Raw genomic sequence first — 16,029 nt, 5'->3', positions numbered from 1 at the left:
GGAAGAGACAGAAGGGAACAAGGAAAACAGGATTCCACGCATATAAAACCTCCAAACACACCGGCCGTCAATCTACCGCTGTAACTGCAGTTTCTGTGTGTCAATGCCTCTGAGTCCTCTGTCGCTGCCACATCTCACCTCGGGCCACTACGCCCGTCGAGCACATCCCTGCCGCAACTTCTCCCGTTCAGCCTTGTTCACACTCATGTCAAAGAATAACTTCATTCCCAACCGCTAGACAAGCTTGCACAAAATCAACAACTTTGTTCATTGGTCCAACCTTTGAAAGAGCTCTTCGCCTCTGTGCAAAGCGGTAGAGTCGCCTTGGCGTTTGGAGCCGCACTTTCAGCTCACCACACCGCATTTGCCTGTATACCCGCGCAAACGAACAGAAAAAAAGAAGATATTCTCAAGACGCCGCCGACCTGCTTGCTCAGCTGGCTTGCCCTCCATGTTGATCATGGCGCCCGGCAGCCCCAATAAGCCATCCGTGCCCATCGACATCAACCAAAGAATGCCGACGTCCCAGGCCGCGCCGTCTGGAAGCCACCGCGCGCATCAAAACCGCTTCGAGCTCGGCCCTCCCAGTCTGCACGACAGGTCCGGCTCCGAGGCCATCGCCGAATCCTCTTCGTCAGCAGCCATGCGCTGCCATGCATGCCAGCAGCTCGACTTTCGTTGCGTCACCCGTGACGACAATGACGGCTGCACGCCCTGCGTCGAGGCTGGCGCTGCGTGCTCCCTGATCGGACTAAGCCCCCGGTCGCGCAAGAGAAAGCTGCACGGCGAGTCGTTCAACGAACCCACCGTCAAGAGAGGGTAAGTTGATAAATAGGCAAGCGTGGCGATTCTAGTGTTCCATGGCACTCGGTGTATCCCATCAAGTATCTGTCCTGAGCTGACTACTTGTCCAGATTCTCCACGTCTGATTTGCACTCTAGACGGCATCCAAATAACGAATTGGCAAACACTTCCACCAGCTCCAGTCTTCTTGAAGACTTTGCCAACGTGGGTGGTCCTACGAGACTTGGTCGCACACTGGGTCTGCAGCTCGATCGCCACAGCCAGTACATTGGACACACGACTGACTTGGAGCCCTCGCTGCTCAATCTCTCCGATTATGATCCCGAAAATGAGAGCATGTCCCCGCGCGGCGTTCTGCGCAAGGTGAGCCAAGGCCAGAGCTTTCTTCTCGTCTCTGACGGTACCACCCGCGGCTACGAGCAGCAGCAGCAGGACATCATGGCCGTCGAGGCGCTCGTCGCCCCGCACGGCCGTACCCTCATTGACCTCTTCTTCTACCATGTGCACCCGGCGTTTCCCATTGTGCAAAAGCACGTCTTTCTCGAAAAGTACGAGCGTGACTACCGCGAGTTTACGCCGTCGCTCCTCGCCACCGTCTACCTCTTGGCCATCAATTGGTGGAACCACAGCCCTGCGCTGGCCGACTTGCCCAGACCCAACACTGACGAGCTGGAGAGCCTCGTTCGCAGCAGCCTCGCCGACTCCATGGGCCGCCCGAAGCTGTCGACCGTCGAGGCCGCGCTGCTGCTCGCCCAGATGCCCGGCACCTCCCAGTGGGCGTCCACGGCGCAGCTCGTTGCCGTCAGCCAGGACCTCGGCCTGCACCTCGACTGCTCGAGCTGGGATATTCCGCCGTGGGAAAAGGGCATGCGAAAGCGCCTCTCCTGGGGCGTCTACATGCAGGATAAATGGAGCGCCCTCATCCACGGCCGGCCCTCGCACATATCTCTCTCCAACTGGGCCGTTCGCAGCCTTACGGTGCACGACTTTCCTGATGTCGACTGGGACGAGGGCAATACAGATCAAAAGGAGGACGCCGAGACAGGACAGATCATCTTTATGCGCTTTATTCAGCTGACGGGCATCCTGACGGAGATTCTTGACACCTTTTACACGCTCGCCGCCATGCACAAGGTCGAACACGCGGGTGCCCAGGGCACGCAGATTGTGCTCGCTCTGGCCAAGCCCATACAGCTCAAGCTCAAGGACTGGTATGCCGACCTACCCGCCTGCGTGCGCCTCGAGTCGCTCTCGTCCGGCGGGCGCACGCTCTCGCGCCCATCGAGCGTGGGCTACCTACACCTGGCATACTTTGCCACCGAGACTTCGCTGCACAGACGCATCATCAGCACACTGAGCGCCTCGCCGACGACCGTCGACCCGTACCTGGAGCACATTTGCCGGAGCGCAGCCAAGGCACGCCTCATCTCGAGCATGGACTTTGTCAACCGGCTCTCGCCCAACCACCTGCATTCCTTTTGGTACTTTGCCTCCAAGACCAACTTTGCCCTCATTGGCACATTTGGATCACTGCTGTGGGCGACAAGCCCCGGCCGCGAAGAGGCCGACTGGTATCGCCGCCGCCTCGCCGAGTATCGCTGGACGCTGTCGATCAGCGCCAAGCCGGGCCAGCAGAACCGGTACCTGACGGCCTTTGCGATGGACATGCTGGACACGTCGACGGGGATGTTGCTGCGACAGCTGCCCGAGAAGCCGTCTCTGAGCCGGTGTACGAGCGCGGCGCTGGACTTTGCGGGTCGCTCCTTGCCGGGCTCATTTTCGGGCCTTGGAAGTGGCTTCTCGCTGCAGGGCAGCTTCAGCAACCTGGATAGCGCCCTGGACCGCAGCAGCTCGCACAGCTTGGAAAGCGACGACGAGAGCGTCAGCGATGAGGAGGATGACTTGGATGATGACTACAACACGACTGTGTAAATGTAAAGAGGGCTTCGGAGTATACTAGATGCATTCGTGGCGGGGCATATCTTGGATGTAGCGAATTGTGATGTAATGCATTATGAATACCCATTTGATTTCTGGATGACAACTCGATTTGAACAGTAATGTACACCCACCAAAATCTTGACGTGTGCATCATGGTACAGAGCGATGCCCGGTCGTTTCACGCATGCACGGATATGATGGGACATTGGCCGATAAGCCGGGAATAAAGAAGAATCACCGACTCTGCATAACACGTCATGATTGTCTTTTTTTTTCTCCTGGTCACTACACTGTGAGCCTCAGCCAACTGGAACTGGAACGATTCCCTCCTTGTGGGGAGCTTTCAGGGACCAGACCCCACCTTGGAGCTCGCAGCACATGAAACGTACGTTTCCCAAGACCCAAACATCAGAGCGTTCCGTTTTCTGTTTCTTTTAGCTCGCTCATCAACTTCTCCTTCTGCCATCAGATGCTGGACATTTGGCCGAACTTTCCATTCTACATTCCGTGTGTGTGATGCATACAGCTTCTGACTAATTTCTGATCAAAGTTTGTGCGCGGAAACCTCCGTCCCTTTGTCTGGCGCGTCTCGGAGAAAGCTCCCTGAGTCTCCCTCAAGCTCCCTGAGTCTCCCTCAAGCTCCCTGAGTCTCCCTCAAGCTCCCTGAGTCTCCCTCCGACCACACCACAATTACGATTCAACATAACGATGCCTCCTCGAAAAACCACCGCAGGTCGCTCCAAGACGGACGAGCCGACCGTCGCGTCCTCCAAGGCGCAGTATGAGCAGGAGCTGCGTGCCCTCGCCGGCAAGGCCCGGACCGACGGCAGCTCCGCGCTCGCACGCGTGACCGCGCAGCTCCGGCAGGTGCGCAACGCCATCACCTACCTTTTCTTTGCCGGCTTCTTCGCGCACGCGTCGCAGCTCGCGCTCGCGCCCGTCTACGGCAGCATCCCCGCGGCGACGCACCACCTGCGCGTGCTCGCCGTCGCTGCGTTTGCCGGCTGGGCGGGCAACCTGTTCCTCGCGCGCGCGCTGGCACCCCGCGGCCTCTCGGTAAACCGGCTGCTGCCCGTATTTGCGCTGTGCGCGCCGCTGGTGCAGACGCTGTTGGAGCCGCATAGTAGTACGCTCGGGCCCGGATGGGGACCGCTGGCGGCCGAGGCGCTGACGGTGGCGCCGGTCGTGCTTCTATCGGCGGCGTGCGCGGCGGACGCGCTCGAGGGCGTAAAGGTGCCGCTGCTGCCGAGGTTCATGGCGGATGCGCTCCCGGGAATGGGCTCGTGGGCGCTGCTGGTGGCGTTTGAGAACATGGCGCGCGAGTACGTGCTGCGCTTCGCCGGGCAGCCCGGGTCCGCCCCGGTGGTGACGTTTGCGCTGACGCGCGTCGGCATGCAGCTCTCGCTGGGCGGGCTCATGGCGGCCCTTGCGCCGTCGGCGTGGCTGCTGCTCGCGGCGCCGGCGCTGCTCCACACCGTCTGGCTCAACCCGCACATGCCGACGCGGCACGCGGCCATCTCGCTCAACGCCACCCTGCAGGCGCACGACTGGCTGCTTTTGGACCGCGCAGAGTCCAACACGGGCTACGTCTCGGTGCTGCAGAGCCTGCAGGGCGGGTTCCGCGTGCTGCGCTGCGACCACAGTCTGCTGGGCGGCGAGTACACCGACCCGTCCGTTGCGGGCGGCGTCGTCGCGGAGCCGATTTACGGCGTCTTTGCGATGCTCGAGGCTGTGCGGCTGATTGAGACGGAAAAGACTGTACCTGATACCGAGGCTACTGCGCTTGTCATGTAAGTTTGCAACATATATTATATACGCACACTGCGAGAGGGGAGGGGGGGGTCCAAACGCTAATGATACATCGTGTATTAGTGGCTTGGGAATCGGAACGACGCCCTCGGCGCTGGTGGCGCACGGCATCGACACCACCGTCGTCGAGATTGACCCCGTGGTGCACGCGTTTGCCAAGAAGTACTTTCAACTCGCCGAGAACAATGAGCCGGTGCTGGCGGATGCCGGACGGTACGCCAAGAAGCTGGCCGACACCGAAGACGGCGCGCGCTTCGACTACATTGTGCACGACGTCTTTACTGGCGGTGCGGAACCCGTCGACCTCTTTACGCTTGAGTTTTTGCAGCGCCTGCACACGCTTCTCAAGCCTCACGGTGCTATTGCTATTGTACGCCACCCCCATCTCCTCCAGACCCTGTTGGTTGCAGAACCTTTTTTGAAACGCTAACCCGCCTTGTCTGCGTAGAATTACGCCGGCGATCTCGCCCTGCCCGGCCCCCGCGCCATTGTGCGCACCGTCCGCACCGTGTTTCCCGCGTGCCGCATCTTTCGCGAGTTTCCCCCGGACGAGGCGGGCATCGCGGCCCATGGCGGCTCCGATTTCACCAACATGGTCATCTTTTGCAAAAAGGCCGGTCCTTCCGCCGCCGCGCTGACGTTTCGCGCGGCCACGGATGCAGATCGGCTGAATAGCTTTGCGCGGAGAGAGTTTTTGGAGCCGACGCACGAGATGCACGCAGAGGACTTTTTGGCGGCGGCGGCGGACGAGGGCGAGGATGGCGTGCTGCTGCTGCGCGCGAATGAGACCGAGGTGGTAACCAAGTCGCACAAGACGAGCGCGAGGGGCCACTGGTCGATTATGAGGACGGTGCTGCCGAGCGTAGTGTGGGAAAAGTGGTAGATGTGAATTGGTTAATTATCATATCCTTTACGGCTGTATATACTGCATGTGTGGAAATGGCACGTTGTCAACGACGGTGTTTAATACTACTATATGTGTGGAAATGGCACGTTGTAAACGACGGCCTGTAGATGCCAATTCCTTCTTTACATTTACTAATTTTACTTTTTCTGCGCTTTGATGGCATTGACTGCATACTCGGCATTCTCCCTCGTCTGCTCCTGCGCATACTCTGCAATATACGCCGGCGTCTCCTCGACCCTATTATACGACGACGCGACCGGGCTCCCAAATACCTGGTGCACCGGCACCACGCCCGTCCAGACCCGCCGCCTCACCTCCTCATTCTCCATGTCGTGCCTGTCGTCGCCCGTTTCCCCGTCCCTCGCCTTGAAGCTCCCCGACGCAATCTTGACCCTCAGCACGGCGGTGCTCTGCAGCTCCGCCCTTGTCGGGGGCAGGCGCGCGGCGTCCCAGCGTCCCGGCACGACGCTGTCGGTGAGCAGCTTGAGGGCGTATACCTTTTCGAGCTCGTCGGTGACGGGGGCGGCGTGGCCAAAGAGCACGACGGAGCGGTAGTTGTAGCTCGAGTTGAAGGCGGAGAGGGAGAGGACGAGGCCGTCGAGGTGCGTGGCGGAGACGCAGACGGGAATACTGTTGGTGGTGCTGGTGGTGGAGGAGGGGCTGGTGAAGAGGCGGGAGGAGATGTGGCCGTGGAGGTAGAGGTCGAGGGGGTCGCCGAGAGAGGCAGAGGGTCGCGAAAAGGAGCCCATTTGGCCAATCATGGGGAGGGTGACGGGAAAGGGTGACGAGGAGGAGGAGGGGGAAAGGGAAACGTGCACGAGGGGTGAGGAGTTGACGAGGGAGTGGATTTGTTCGAGAGCATAGACGCCTAGCACGGGGGTGTTAGTGTTGGACGGTGAGACGTAATAAAGAGACGGGAAACGGGAGACGGGTGATGAAAGGTAATTGAGATGTGAAAGAAATAAACAAAAATGAAAAAAAAAAAAAGTATCAAGAATGAAGGGGGTGGCTTGCCTCGCTCGCCGTGACGCTTGACCTTGTTGAGGGCCTCTTTGGGGTATTCAAGACTGTGACGACCCATTGTGAAAGGGACAATGACGAACGATTTGTGGTTGTAATTGTGTCAAAATCTGAGAGGTGTTGGGCTGAAGACTGGTTTAAATAAATGTTCAAGCCATCTATCTATCTAGCTTGATCCCCTCCAAATGTCACAAAACGCCCTTGCTGAAAGGAACAACTGGGCTGCCAGCTGTGGCTTACCAACTAAAGGGCCATGACTGGACAGCCCGTTCCCAATTTGGCAAGTTTATAGTGGCATATGTTTACTAGTCACAAGTCTTGCTCCGAACAAGGCTGTGATGGAGACTTTGAAATGACGTGGTTGTCACGCTTCGTCAGGTACAGTCGTTATGAGTCGCAATGAGTCTTTGTATAATACGGAGTAGAAAATGGGCGTTCCTCTACCCCCCGGCGTAGTTCGGCTGCACGGGCGGGCGGGGTCTGGGGGAGGGCGGCCTGAGTTGGCGGGGCATCGGCGCCGAGTCTACCGGCCGCCCTAGACTTTTTTTTTAAGGATATATAACATTGATGATATACTCTCGGGGTGCGAACAGGCGTCTGGTTGTAAATGTTGCTTGGGAACAATGTGCATGTCCGGTGCTCTCTTATTAGTTGGGGAGGAGGGGGTGCTGTTGAGGGGATTTCGGTGGAGAGTATCCTCAAAAGGTGTGGAGGGACGGCCTGGGACAGACATATGCTCAATAGAAGCTTTGAGATGATGAGCAAGGTGACGCACCGTGACTAGGTTGAATGGAGAATATAAAAGCTCAAGAATGGTGATGATTTTCATGATGAATACATCGATGAACTGAAACTAAACGTGCAGAGTCCTTGGGCATCGAATACAAAAGTACGTAGTGCTCACGAGGCCTTTTGTCTGCTTGCAGTGGTACCTAATCAATGTCATACAAAACATTGTTTATTCCGCCTGCACAAAGTACATGTCATGCCCTGCACTTTAGTAAACACTCACAACTAACTTTTTGTTGGGTGCGGTAGCTGCCGATATTGTATGTGCTACGTACGGGCGGTTCTTTGCGTCGGTTTGGGTTGGTTGGACAGGCGCGAGCTGCCACAGCAATGCAGGCACGCACACCCGCTACTCTATTATTCTTATTATTACGGCCGGCACTGTTGTATAAACAATGGCGCTTAGCTCGCCTTGGGGTATTACACCAGCCATTCTTCCAGGAACAAAAATGCCCTCGCCGTCCCATCTGTTGCGGCAAAATGTGCAAACGGTGCATCACGCCGGGATATGCAACGACGTGTACCCAGGAACCCTGCGCATGAAAATACAAGATTGGATGAATGCAAACATCTGGCTGACATATGCAGTGGAAATCTGTCATTCCTGCAGCCCCAAAAGCTCGCCTTCCAAGAACGGACAATGCTTGAAACGTAGGTAGGTACGAGTAGCAGCGAGACGGCTTGGCTGTCGGCTGGGGGTCCGACCGACGGTCGCAGGTGACTGGCATCCAGGAACAATGGATGTCCCTTGGCTCGTTGTATTTTTTTTTTTGTTCAAATAAACGTCTGATGCCGAGGCTACCATGTCAAATAACAGCGGTCAATCACTTTTACGACTGCAGAGTGGTCGCGTGCAGATGTGAGTAAAGTATGTAGTAAGACGACGAAAATAAAGCGGCTTGCACATGCTAGCGATCAAGGCGAGGGAGGATGAACATGTTAGTGCCCGACAGGCCACAAACCCCCCTTGTGGCCTGCCAGTTGTTCGCTGTTCGCCGCCAGCTGCCAACCCGGACCCCCTCCTTGCATTATCGTTTAACTCGACAATCTATTTCTCCTTCTTCATTATCAAGATTCATCGGATTCGCATCTCGGAACTGCCTCCTGCTCAACCACCGCAAATACATTGTTCGCACCATGTCCTCAGACACCAGCGCCCGTCCCAGGGGGTTCGACGCCCCTACAAACGCATGCCTCAGAAGCTCTCACCACGCCGCACCACACATGAGATCCCCCTACCCACCAAATTCAACTTTCTAAAACAAGCTCTCTGTGTTCCGACTCGGGTCTCCAAGACTTGCTATTTCCATTGTGTTGGCCAGACCACGTGGGTGGCGCACCTCAAAGATGGCCTGTCAGAACGACACCTTGTCGGTTCTCATGCCGAATGCAACACCCAAGTCAAACCAAAACCATGGGATTGCCAATTGCAAAGATATTTGCCACATCGACACATCCCCCATCTGCCTCGTCTCATTGAATGAATGGTGTCGCTGATTCATACCTCACCACAGACCACGCGTCGCAGATTTTTCTACTTGAAACGCTGCCTGATTGTTGGACACACACTCCTGATGCGTGGGGCGTCCACCATTGACTATGCGACACTGCTTGAGACGAAGCCTGCCCCGGCGTGACCCAACTCTGCGCTCTACTCAGTCTGCTTGCCTCTTTGGCGCCCACAGGCGGGAATTGGCAACTCTTCTTGGCTTTTGTCTTGCAGAGAGTACCTTTATGTGAAAATATGCGCCATATCCACTTTGTTTCTCGAGCCGTGGCTGGTCGCCTTGTTCTTGTTCTAGAATCCGTCCTCTCCCTCTTTCAACTACCAAGTATACCGGCGTTTGTGCACCAGCATCATTCACCATGATTCATTGAGCATTTTTCTATTCATCATGGCGCTTGACTGGACGGCTTTCTACTCCCGGCTACTAATTTTTGCCTCGTACTTGTTCTAATCTCTCCCTCTTTTACACCCCTCTACACGCTCGCTTCTCTGCTGCCTGCTTGCTCCGTATGGCCAGGTAGCCATGGCTGTCGCTGCCGGCACACAAGCCCTCATTGCAACATTTGCATTGTCAGTCTTCTCAGATTCTGCCATGTACGATCCCTACAATCTAACACCATCTAGTGGCCTTGTCGCTTTGGCATCTACCAGCACCGCATGTCTCTTCACCTTTGGCAACCGCCGCCTCAGAGGCAACGCCCCCATTCAGAATGGGCTGAGGCTGGTCCTCGTAACTTTTCTTCTCTCTGCCGCCCTTTGGAGCATCATGGATTTCGCGGCTACTTTAATCACCGGCGATGCCAACCCCTCCTGCCAAGTCCTCGTCTCCGTTGCCGCCGGCTTCGATCAGCTCGCACGTGTCGCCTTTGAGCAGTTTCTCCTCGTACGAATCAAGTCAAAGAGCATTTACAAGAGCATCTACGTTCTGCAGGCCTTCATTCCGGTGCGCTTCATATTAGGTGGTGTCTTGATCGCTGTCCAGCGCCCCCAGACCTATCCCGTCTGCATCGCCAAGAATATTCTACTTCCCCTCGGTATTGCGACGCTAGTCACGGACGCTGTGATTGTCTGTGTTTTTTTTGTGCTCATATGGATAAAGACCCGATCAAACTCAACTTCGAATTTACAGACTTCTAGCCTTGCGCCGGCCAGGATTGTTTGTTTCTTGACAGCCGGCTTTGCCGCCTGGCTAGCTGTAAGTCTTCGCTTCCCATCTCTCTAGTTTAGGCTAACAGTCTTTCAGACGAGCATTCCCATGATATTCGGTCTTGAAATTTTCTCACTTGCCTCTCGTACCGTTGTTCCCTCGGTTGGGCTGCTGATTCTGATAGGTTTGTGAACTACGAGACGAAGCAAATGTACCATGCTAACCCCGTCCAGGTCTCGTAGCGCTCTTTAGAAGACATGCTCTTATTGCAGACTCCGATTTACAGCTTTCGCCTTCCACAATCGATACTTCCAAAGCTTTGCCAAGCCGACCAACTGAAAATCGCAATACAGCCATGTCTCAGGAAGTCTTCAACAGGCCTTGGGGTGGCCCACCACCTAATGTTGCGCAGACACAAAGACCCAGCACCGGACCTCTTCCAATGCCCAAAGCAGGTTCTAGAGGAGTCGATAATGCCTTGCCAATCATCAATCGACCGGCTCCTGGCCAGACGGAACGAGGAGTTGGTGGAGTTCCTGTTCAAGGGCAGTTATTCCCACCTACACGCGCAAATACAGCTCCGGTTGTGCTCCAGAACCCACCAAAGAAACAACCAAAGGGAAAGTTGGCCATCTCAAACCCCATAATTCGCCAGAGTAGCGCTCTCAAGATTCAGGACAAGATTGCCACGGTAGATCTGGCCCTGGCTGCAAAAAATGAACAGCAAAGGAGAGGCGCGGCACCTGGAGCCGTTGTTTTGGATAGAGCTGGCCAAACTCAGTCTCTGACAAGGAAGAATCTGGATGCCAGTTTAAAACGAAAACAAGTTGGCAGCGCCGGTGCTGTGCCGACCTTTTCATCCGAGCGCTCCGTCCTACTGCCCAACTCTGCGACGACCGCTACGCAACTGTCGCCACGCGAAGATGAGCTTCGCCGCCGATCCCCTCGCCCACCACGCGACTCCTCTAAGATGCTCCTATCACCTCCCCCCCGATCTCCAAAAAGACCTTCCGGTTCAGCCTCGCAAAAACCAAATAATGCGCCTCCCCTGATACCACCTCAGAGCCCATTGAGAAGGAGTGCACCGGTCAAATCGGTTCTGCGCCCTACTTCTGCGATATTCATCGACTCTGGCAGGCCACCCGCGATTCCGATGAACCTCAGACAAAATAATAGCAACTGGTCAGACTCCAGTCCCGCGGTCAGTCCGCTTGTTCCTAGGGTTGAACCACTACCGATGCCATTGCCTCGAACGCGGTCTGATGCAGCGCCTTCCGCCGCCTACAAAAGTGCGGCCGCCGCTGCCGCTCGTGCATCCGTTCTAACTCGCGGTGGTACGGGATCTGTAAGAAGAGATATTCGGCCATCAAGACAGCGGCCCGAGTCGCCGAGTATCGACAAACAGGATCCTGCCCCGGCGAAAACTCCTGTGCAACTCCGGTCGGCCAATGGAATTCCAATGAATCCAAGGGCACGGCCAGCCAGAGATCCATCAGGCGATATAGGAGAGCGTACGCAAACAATCATGTTTCCTACTAAAATTGATCTTGGCGGAGCTGGACAACCAGTCTCGCGCCAGATCTTTGCTCTATCGTTAGCCAGCTCTTCTGCTTCTACAGATTCTATCGTCCATCGCCCAAGGCCAATACCTCGCAAATCTTCAATCTACAAGGCTGATTTCACCATAAAAGTCTCACCCACGGTCTATCGACATCGACTTTCGCGGTCCCTTGGCTCAATCGAGCTGCCGCGAGGAAGTATGGAGTCGGGTTCGGATTCCATTTTGCGTATTCCTTCTTTCCCACAGCCCCCCAAGAGCGCCTGTGCGGTTTTAGCACTAGGCAGTTATAAAAAGAGTTCTGACAGTGCAAGCAAGGCAGTCACTCCCGGCAGCATTAACGAATCTCATAATGACAGTGTTAGCTTTTCTGCTGACAGAACCCCATCCAAGGCCGCAGGCACTGTTCCCAAATCGGCATTTTCAGAATCTACAGAATTCGGTAGCAGATCCAACATGGAACCCGACTCTGCTTACGATAACCGGCGGCAGTCCTCTCCAGTACTTCCAGTCGAAGAGATGCCGCAAATTTCAGACGATAACGCGCGAGTGTCGCGGCCAAGCAGTGCACGGTCAGTCAGAAGCACTGCCTCACAGCACAACGACGAAGAGGAAATCGTTCCCATGGTTCTGGATACAGGATCAAGAGGTTCATTCAGCGGTCCCAGCTTCCAAAGAAACTCCTTGGCACAGCTGGATGGATGGCATCGTCGTCTGGGCGATGCGTTGCCGACATTTTCGGATCGCAAAGATGGTGGGCCATCACCCCGGCGTACGCTGGTACCAGCTCCCCTTCAGCTCGGCAAATCTAGCAACCCGACCAGGATTGTTGAGTCGCAGGCACCACCCCTGGAGTCTCCCCAGCATGCGCTCGACCTAATCCAGCAGCAACTGAAGGATCTAGATGAGGCTGACTCAGAAACCGGGGTTGAAGATAAGCAGCGTCGCAGGCTGCTGGAAAATCTGGAAGCAGAAATGGGTGCGCAAGAGACGCACTGGCAAGACATTCGTCGTAATTTAGCAGACCGATCGCCGTCGTCTACCAGATCCTCTCTTTCCCTTGTGCCGAGCGGAGATTTGCATCTCAGGTCGCCCCGTCCATCTCCAGCATTGAGGTCGCATAATCCGGCTGTACCAGTGATAGGTAGGGGAGCGGACCCTGTTAGCGCCCCCGGGAAGCACACCTTAACCCCGGCTGACGAGAAATCCAACCGTTCGCCCAGCGAGCTTACTCGTCGGAGCAACTCTGGTTTCACCGAACAGCGCTCGGCCCAGGATATCTCCGGTGGAGTGGAAAACCGAGCCAAATTCGGCAAGTCAGCGTCACGCAATACAGACGGTCTACCGTCTGTAACTATGACAAGTGCTATATCTACCCACCGCCAGCTCACGAACAACCCAACTTCGCCAGACTTTGATAAATTCGAACAACAAGTTGAAAACGACGAGCAACCGGACTTTGCATCTGCCAAACTAAATAATTACAGCGCCTGGACTCCTGGATCCGTCAATCTCGCGGCTGTCGAAAAAACTCCACTTCCGGTATCGCACTGGAGCATCGACTCAGATACCGCCGCTGTGTTGCTTTCTGAATCTTTGAAAGCCACTGTACAGGATCCCGGCCACCCGGCCAAAACGGTTGCAGGCACTTTGTCTGTGATTGGGGACGTGAAAGCAACGCAATCGCCACAAAGGATTGATCAAGTAATCGGATCACCCACCACCTCGTCACCCACCTTGCTGCATCAGGAAAGCCTTGTTTCACCTGCAGTTTCGGAGCAAACCACACAAAGTCCGCGCCGCCCAGTCACGCAAAAGCCGCCGCGAAGAAGCAAAAGGATTACCTTGCTTCCCGATATCCTTGAAAGCCCGCAACCTCTTGACAACAAACGCGGCACTCTTGGAATTTTCCAGTTTCCTTGGGGGGAAACTTCTGACATTGCGACACTCCAGCCGCAACTATCCTCGGTATATTCAGTACCACTTCCCGGTACGACACTGAACGAACTTGCTTTCAACCAAGGATATTATTCTTCTCAAGTGCCTAGTTTGCCCTCTCAAACCTACCCAGCCTCTTTCTTTGACCACTACTCCGACGACGACGACCTCCCCGCCGCAGACAGTGACGGTAGTACCGGTGGCTACTCTGACGACGAAGACGAGGCGTTTGATGAGACTACCTTGTGGGAAATCGCCAACCTCTTGCGCTCCAACGAAATTCCATCCCGCAATAGTCTGTTTCCAGGGTCTGAAGAAGATCGACCCCCTTCGCGCGCCGGATTTACTTCTGCCGACGAAGCAACCATCTCAGCAGTCGGACACCTTCCCATCGCCGACTTAGAGGAATCTACTCTCGGCAGCGAGGACAACGATCTCTCTCCTCCGCCACTTCTCGAAAACTCTCTTTGGAAACCCAAGACCATGTACACCACCGCCACGAGAAGCGTGGGCCTCACCCAGCCGGATGAGATGACGTGGGGACGATACCTCGGCAAACAAACTGAAACACTGCGTTCGGCACCCCGCAAGTCGGAGCCAGCCATCATCACCAGCACTTCTCTCTGGGCTCTCAAGCCTAATCAATCCGACGTGCATGCTGCGGCAAACGGTCTCTGGCGGCCGACTGTGGAGGCATCTATTACTCCCTCGTCGACCGCTCCCTCGACTCCTTTCCTCGCCTCGCCTTTGCCCACAGAGTCTAGCACCGGCGACATGTTTGCGCTGCCCAAGGTCACTACTCGGTCACATGAGCTCTGGACGCCTTCTGCGCCAGTAGCCGTCGTGTCTTTTGGTCTACCGCAGGATGAGCAGGAATGGGGCCGCTACACAGTCAAAAAGTTTTCGCCCTCACGTCACAAACCCAGGCCCTCGGCGCAAGATGCCATTTACAGCACCAGTCTATGGGTCAGCTCGAGGCCCGCCGCAGTTGCTCCCGTTCCCCCTCGCAAACCTGCATCATCGACCCAGCCGCTCTGGTCCAAGCCGGCCGCCTTCCCCGCCGAGCAAACCAAGGGCCTCTGGAATGCTTCACACATTCGACACCAGTACAGGACGACCGATCAGCGTCCCGCGGCCCTGTACACGGCTCGCAAGCTGCGTACTGACCGCCGTCCGCTTCCCGCGCTGCGCTCCGCCTCACTCTGGTCGACGACAACGCAGACGCCCGCGCGGCAGGTGCCCGATTGGCTGGCGCTCTCGACGACCCTGCGCCCCATCTCCCCCGGCGGCGCATCGTCGTCGGATCAGGACCAGGACGACGCCGCCTCGGCCTCGTTTGACTCGAACTCACTGCGCTCTGAGGTAACGGCCGCCAGCTCCGTCGCCACGTCGAAGCAGTCGGCCGCACACCGTAAGACGGCGTCCAAGCAGGCCGCGCAGGAGGAGCTCGACGCGGCATTTCGCGACGTAATGCAAGCGGGTAAGCCCTCTGTGGCGATGCCCGTGGCCGTTCCCGAGGAAGAGGACGCGGCGCAGGACAAGCAGGAGCTCGAGGAGGGGGGGCAGCCTGAGGAGAAAGAAGAGCCTCAGGAAAAGGGGGAGTCCGAGGAGGGGGGGCAGCCTGAGGAGAAAGAAGAGCCTCAGGAAAAGGGGGAGCCCGAGGAGAAGGAGGAGCTGTACTTTGACTCGAGCCGCTTGCATCCCGTCTTTGCAGTCGACGTACTTCATGCGATCGATGAGAATGTGCATCCTGCAGCGACAGGCTACCTACACTACGTGGTCAATGGCGCTCCCAAACCTCGACGTCGTTGAGCCATGTCCTCTTTGTCTTTCACTGTGAACATTTACATATTTGGACAGCTGGAACCTTGAACCAGGGAGCACACAGCATGCGCGATATGCAGCAAGCAACAATGTGGTTAAGCTCACCAAGCATGATGCGATATTGGCTTTTTTCGAGTTTAAACAGTCGGTGAACTGAAATTTATTGCATCTTTTCTTAGTATTACCTTGTCCATAGTAAGCGATATCTTGTCTTGAGAAAGTCAAGACAGATAGTGTACAAATATACACATAATCACATGAACTCTCTCTCTCTTGACACAATCTATCATTCATCGTTGTCCTACCTCCAATCTATCCTCCGGGGGAGACATACATGAGACGTGTGGCACGTTTCAACGCCCCCGCCCCAGTTCTTGTCCAGGAAACAACCTACCAGCCTACCAACCAACCTACCTAGTACAGTCGAGAAATCTCCCTCCCCCCCCCCCCCCCCCCCAAAAATTGATGATGATGTGAATACAAAGACCACACATGGCCATGGGCAGGTTGAGTAAGAGGGGTCAATTACGGCTCAGAAAGGGGACCTTGCACGCATTGGAGGAAAGAGTAGAAGAAAGGGATATATCGATATATCAATGCAACAATAATACAACACCAAAAGACAACGTGCTTCTTTCTGTGCCCACACACACACACACAGAGCAAAATGCCTCTTCTGTCACCATCTCTCGGTCTTTTTTCGATTCGCCCTAATTTTCCCCTTGAGCAGTCCCATTACATACACACGCACGAGTTTGTCAATCCCTCCGCCCTCTCTTTTCTAT

General features: G+C 55.8%; 4 protein-coding genes across 4 annotated transcripts; 3 read left to right on the top strand and 1 right to left on the bottom strand.

The window, feature by feature from the left end:
- Positions 1-460: 460 nt before the first annotated feature.
- Positions 461-2,736, top strand: BBA_06250 (transcription factor TamA; the record flags this gene model as incomplete). Its single annotated transcript, XM_008601347.1, has 2 exons — positions 461-819; positions 915-2,736. 2 exons carry the CDS (start codon positions 461-463, stop codon positions 2,734-2,736), a joined length of 2,181 nt encoding a protein of 726 aa, XP_008599569.1.
- A 717-nt stretch (positions 2,737-3,453) lies between these two features.
- Positions 3,454-5,437, top strand: BBA_06249 (spermine/spermidine synthase; the record flags this gene model as incomplete). Its single annotated transcript, XM_008601346.1, has 3 exons — positions 3,454-4,535; positions 4,618-4,924; positions 5,003-5,437. The coding sequence occupies 3 exons, from the start codon at positions 3,454-3,456 to the stop codon at positions 5,435-5,437; spliced, it is 1,824 nt and encodes a 607-aa protein (XP_008599568.1).
- A 161-nt stretch (positions 5,438-5,598) lies between these two features.
- On the bottom strand, positions 5,599-6,542 carry BBA_06248 (flavin-nucleotide-binding protein; the record flags this gene model as incomplete). Its single annotated transcript, XM_008601345.1, has 2 exons — positions 5,599-6,329; positions 6,491-6,542. 2 exons carry the CDS (start codon positions 6,540-6,542, stop codon positions 5,599-5,601), a joined length of 783 nt encoding a protein of 260 aa, XP_008599567.1.
- Positions 6,543-9,300: 2,758 nt separating this feature from the next.
- BBA_06247 (uncharacterized protein) lies at positions 9,301-15,232 on the top strand (the record flags this gene model as incomplete). The annotated part of the gene is made up of 5 exons (XM_008601344.1): positions 9,301-9,347; positions 9,402-9,843; positions 9,907-9,972; positions 10,021-10,108; positions 10,158-15,232. The coding sequence occupies 5 exons, from the start codon at positions 9,301-9,303 to the stop codon at positions 15,230-15,232; spliced, it is 5,718 nt and encodes a 1,905-aa protein (XP_008599566.1).
- Positions 15,233-16,029: the final 797 nt, after the last annotated feature.

This window comes from Beauveria bassiana, assembly GCF_000280675.1.
Source record: "Beauveria bassiana ARSEF 2860 unplaced genomic scaffold BBA_S00018, whole genome shotgun sequence".
Classification (NCBI taxonomy): Eukaryota; Fungi; Ascomycota; class Sordariomycetes; order Hypocreales; family Cordycipitaceae; genus Beauveria; species Beauveria bassiana.
This window is presented reverse-complemented; position numbering and strand designations above follow the sequence as displayed.